This window comes from Zea mays, chromosome 1 (assembly GCF_902167145.1).
Source record: "Zea mays cultivar B73 chromosome 1, Zm-B73-REFERENCE-NAM-5.0, whole genome shotgun sequence".
NCBI lineage: Eukaryota > Viridiplantae > Streptophyta > Magnoliopsida > Poales > Poaceae > Zea > Zea mays.
The window spans coordinates 177,012,704-177,018,053 of NC_050096.1; the positions used below are offsets into that span (position 1 = coordinate 177,012,704).

A 5,350-nucleotide genomic window follows, 5' to 3' on the forward strand; every position below is an offset into this window, starting at 1 on the left:
TCTATCTTGCCACGGAGACGGGCAGACAACATTAGCCGCCAGCGACCTCTCCCTTCTTCGTGGCGAGTTGATCTTTACCGCTTCTAGGCAGGGACTTGCTAGGCAGAAGTAGACCCCATTACCAGAAGAACAGAGGACCCGATAAAAGGGGCAGTGCAGAGGTAAAGAAGACGGCGTGATCCATACCAGACATGGATGAGCTCGGAGCACTTGGCCTTGACACAGCGGAACGATGCCTTGACCTTGCCCTCCACCGAGTAGTCTTATGGTGGATACCTGCAGCAGAGGCGGTGGCGACCCAACAGGATGTTGGAGACCGTGAGGAGCGCGCGTCCCGTGCCGCCCAGCCGTCGGGATGTTGGGGGTGTTGTGGAGGACACCGAGGACGGAGGCGTGGTGTCGCCTGTGGACTTGAGCACCAGCCGCACGGCGCCCTGCAGGACACCATCCACATCGCCACCGCGTCCGCGTTCGATGCCACGCCCGTGACGCCGTCGCTGCCTGAGACCGAACCAAACTCTCGAATGTTAGATCCGAACAGGGAGAGCGACCATGGGAGGTGAATGAAAGTTTCCGGATACGGATGCGGGTTGGGCGTGATGCGTGAGGGGATGGGGTGGGGACTGCGGTGGTGAATGGCCCGGTCTCCTATGGGTACATGGATGCTCGCTGCTCCATTCCGGGCGCGGGGCCACAGACCTTCCATTGACGGCGGAGCGACGGAGATTTGGTGGCGCAGGGTGGAGATTTGGTGCTCGCTGCTCCATCCCGTCCCGCAGTTCCATTGACGGCGGAGGTACTCCATTCCGGGCGCAGAGGCGTTGCACGGGGCGGGAACTGCGGGCACGGGGAGGCGGCGGGGACTGCGGGACGGGATGGGAAGCTGTGCTCGGTGGCGTGGACTGCGGGGCGGGGCGGGAACTGCGGGCGCGGGGAGGGGACTGCGGGCGCGATGGGAAGCTGTGCTCGGCGGCATGGACTGCGGGGTGGACCAGGAACTGCGGGCGCGGGGATGGGACTGCGGGCGCGATGGCGCGGTGAATGCGGGCGGCGGAATTACAGGACTGCGGGGCGGCTGTGCTCGGCGGCGGAGATTGCGGGGCGGCTGCATGCGGGGCTGGGCGCGATGGTAGAACACGGATTGTGGACGCCTACAGTCCTAACATATAGAGTAGTAGAGATTGCAGTTTCTGTTCACAGGATGAAACTATCGATCACCTTTTCTTTAGATGCTCGGTTGCTAAGGTTATCTGGGGTGTGGTTGTGAAATGCCTTAACACGAATTATATTCCTGGAAATATTGATCAATGTTTTGTGTGGCTTCATTGCCATCTTAAGATTGATAAAATCACACATGTTGTGCTAATATCTGCTATCTGCTGAGCGATCTAGAAAGCCAAAAATAAAATGTGTTTTGATGAGATTCTGATTAAATCCCCTAATGAGATTATCTGACACATTGGTGCTTTGATCTCGTTTTGGGCAGGACTTAGCAAAAAAGAACTGCGGGATCTTCTTCAGGAGGGAACGAGACTTCTGGTGCGAGCTGCAAGTTCTGGAGTGGGGAGACAGATCATGGGTCCTGGTGATGCGATGGAGGACTAACGCGCTTTGTGTATGTTTCGTTTCAGAATGGTGGCGGTTGTGAAGCGTCTGTTTATCTAAATACAATCTTTAGATATCTTTTGTGGTCATCGAACCTTGTTGCATATCGCTTTCTTTTACTACCTGTTATGGACCATATATCATGTGGAAAACTATCCCTTTCCCCCTCTTATCATTTTGCACGGTTTGGTCATGTAATCTAATCAGATCAGGTGTTGTTGTTGTTTTCCATATGTGCATCAGAAAAAAAACTTTCGTATTTTTGTTATGATATAATAGAAATGGGGTGATCCTCTTGTAAAAAATAACATCTATATCTATGAATAAGTTCATCGTAAAAATATATAAAAATATCTTATGCCATCATTTTATATTGGTGCAAGCGTGCAATCAGGTGATCTGGTGCATCCAATCTAGATCTAATGATGATTGTTATTTTATATTTAACTCCTTCCACCCGAAACCTAACGCATATTTTACTTTGAACCCCTTTCATGTGAAACTGTTGGATTTAGATTGGATGCTCTTGATGGTTTTGATTGCACGCGTGCACTAAATGAATGAGTGCATAGGATATGTCCTCTATATCTAATGCTACTTATTGTTATGTACTGCCTAAATTATAGTATATTTCTATAGAAATCTGGTCAAACTTTTAAAAAAACTAACTCCTCAGAAATTAAGATAAAAAAAGTTTTTAGGGTAGAGGGTGTATGTTAGTAGGTACTCCCTGTGTCCCTAATAAGATATAATCAAGGTCTAGTCCAAGTTAAAATATCTTGGCTTTGGCTAGATTTATATAAAATAACATCAACGCTTATAATTTCAAAAAAAAAGATATAATGTATAAATGTATGTTTCGTAATGAATCTATTGATATGTATTTACTATGTTAAATATTAGTATCTACTGTTATAGAATTAGTCAAACTTAAAAGGGACCTGATGACTGAACTTTATTTTAGAATCCCATATCCTTTTTGGCCCAGAGGTATTAGTTGCTACAAGCAATTAGTTTACAAATTTCCAAACAGATTGTTAGGGTAGATATCTGAGTGCGTTGTTTGCCCTTGCCCTTGCACACAACACAACCACGAAGGAGCCTGGCTTGCACTTGTAGAGTTCTGTATGCAACACAAACAGAGACACGGAAGCTCCAGCCAGGTACTGCCATGCGCTTTACACAGCCTTCAAGTCTCTCTTTCCCTGCCCTGCATCGAAAGCAAGCCGCGCGCAGGCGAAGTAAACAGAAAGGAAGGATGACATGTACGGCCGGCCATGAGGAGCGCAGAGTACTGTTGGCAGAAAGGGAAGATGGCATGGCAGAGCAGTAAACGGGAGCTTTGCATCTCGCACATACGAATCCAAGTGCACGTACTCCATTAAAAAGGCATTAACATCCTATCTAACCTCGCCATTAGCATCCAAATCCACTTTTTCCATGCAAAAGTAACCTCTAATCATTGCTCTCCACGCTACCGCCCTTCTTCTCGAGCCACGGCGGACATACCGCATCGTATAGTATAACTTACTTTGACCAGCTCGTCCTCGGATCCACTCGATCGCCAATGGCTGGGGCTAGGGCTGGTACGAGCCCTGCGATGCCGGGAACGGCACGGTGGCGGTCCCGCCGCTCCTGCTCCTTCACCAGCTCCGCCGCGAACGCGTCCAGCTTCTCCCGGTTCGACTTGGCCGACAGCCGCCGCCCCCGGAACAGCTCCGCCTCCACGTTCCGCTGCGCCAGCATGCCGTCCGCCAAGGCCACCGCCTTCTTCGCGTCCAGCGACCTCAGCGCCGTCCCGACGCACGACGCCTGGAACCGGAGCACGTTGCGGCAGCGACGTTAGTGACATTTCACGCCGCCTGCTAGCTATAGAAAGTAGAGAGAGAGAGAGAGAGAAAGAGAGAGAGAGAGAGAGAGAGAGAGAGAGAGAGAGAGAGAGAGAGAGAGAGAGAGAGAGAGAGAGTAATCCCCGTTGATCACCCACCTGGATGCGAACGTAGTTGCGCCCGCACGTGTGCCCGAACGCCATGGCCACTGCTTGGTCGACCTGAGCGCACAGACGCAAATGCCGGGGACGCGGTTAATAAACTTATGACTTAAAATTTCGACGGCAGCCGTACGTGTGACGCACTACTGTACGACTACGACGGGACGGAGGCTTTGGTTAATTACCATGTCGGCGACACCCTCGGAGGTGAGGCGGACCATCTCGGCGGGCGACGGCGAGCGCGGCGGGACGGGCGTCCGCCAGCCGGTGGAAGGAGCAGAAGCGGCGGCGGCGGAGGCGAAGGACGATCCCGAGCCGATGGACACGACGAGGAGGTCGTCGACGCCGGCGGCGAGCGGGAACTCCCGCTTGTTGTGGAGCACGTGCGTGATGGCGGCCGCGGCGGGGTTGCCCATGGCGGCGACGCCGCCGGACGCGGCGGCGATGGCCGTGCGGCCGTCCACGGACCGCACGGCGGGCGCGGCGCCCCCGGCGGCGGCGCAGGTGGCGGCGCACACGTCGCGGAGGCGGAAGTCGAGGCTGCCGCTCCCGACGGCGTCGGCGCGGGAGAAGAGGAAGGGCGCGGCCGTGGCCAGGTCGTAGCAGGGCACCAGCAGCGGCGCCACGGTGTCCCTGAGCGTGGCGTCCCCGAACACCCGCCGCAGCGGCGGCGAGGGCGCACCCCGCCTCCCCCCGCGCCGGAACAGCGCGGCCCACTTGCCCCGTACGCCCCCGCCGCCGCCGCTGCCCCACCCGCCGCCTCTCCCGAGGCTGGCCGCCACGAACGCCAGCGCGTCCGCCGCCGTGTACCGCGCCCGCCCGTCGTCGCCCCGCACGAACAGCATCGCGGCCAGCACGCCGCCGGCGCCGGCCCCCGCCGCCGCGTCGAAGAAGTCGGCCACGCGCGCGCCGGGGTCCCCCGCGCGCGCCCGCAGCGCCGCCTCCAGCCTCGCGAGCGCGGCCGCCGCCAGCAGCGCGTCGCCGGGGCCCGGCCCGCACCCGTCGATCGCCAGCACCCGCACCCTGCCGCGGTCCTCCCCGGGGCCCGGAGCCGCCGCCCGCGCTGGCGTGCCCGGCACGGAGCCGCCGCCGAAGAGGAACTTGCTCTCGAGTAGGGAGAAGATCTCGTAGCTCAGCTTGCCCAGGTCCACGTCGGGCGGAGACGACGCCATAGCCGCTGCTGCAGCTGGGGCCTGGCGGGGCTCGCGGATGATGGGAGGTGGGACGGGAGTAGGAGAGTGACGAGCTGTCGGTTGAGGTGGTGATGGGCTGATGGGTGATGCCGTGATGGCTCCACTACTCATCAGCGCGCGCGCGCGGCCTTTATAGATGGCCCCCACCCACCAGCACCCCCAGTGCGCGTTTCTGCTCTGCTGCGCCAGGAGAAGAAGGCGGGTTTCGTGGAAGCCGTCTCCTGTGCAGGGTGGCGTTGCGTAGAGGTGTATCGGATCTGGCCGTTTGAACTTTGAATGTTGTTATGAATAAGCAGTGAGGATTACCAAGCTTATTAGGTTTTTTTGCCTGTGACATCCATGGAAAGAAGGGCGACGATCCGATCCGACTGATGAGGTATGATGTCAGTCTTCTGATGCTAACTAGATGGGTGCCCGTGCGTTGCAACGAGAGTATATAATATCACGATAAATGTGTGTTATATTGCTAGAAGAAAATATTTTGTAATTTATTTGTAATCCTAGCCATACATAAATTTTGTGATAGTTAGGTGCATGAGCGTTGTAACGACATATAAAATAT

At 55.7% G+C, this 5,350-nt stretch overlaps 1 protein-coding gene across 1 annotated transcript; it reads right to left on the minus strand.

The window, feature by feature from the left end:
• Positions 1 to 2,598: 2,598 nt before the first annotated feature.
• Positions 2,599 to 5,035, minus strand: LOC103640595 (patatin-like protein 3). Its single transcript, XM_020546533.2, has 3 exons — positions 3,781 to 5,035; positions 3,593 to 3,655; positions 2,599 to 3,417 (listed from the first exon to the last, which is right to left on the minus strand). The coding sequence occupies exons 1-3, from the start codon at positions 4,897 to 4,899 to the stop codon at positions 3,133 to 3,135; spliced, it is 1,467 nt and encodes a 488-aa protein (XP_020402122.1). The 5' UTR covers positions 4,900 to 5,035; the 3' UTR covers positions 2,599 to 3,132.
• Positions 5,036 to 5,350: the final 315 nt, after the last annotated feature.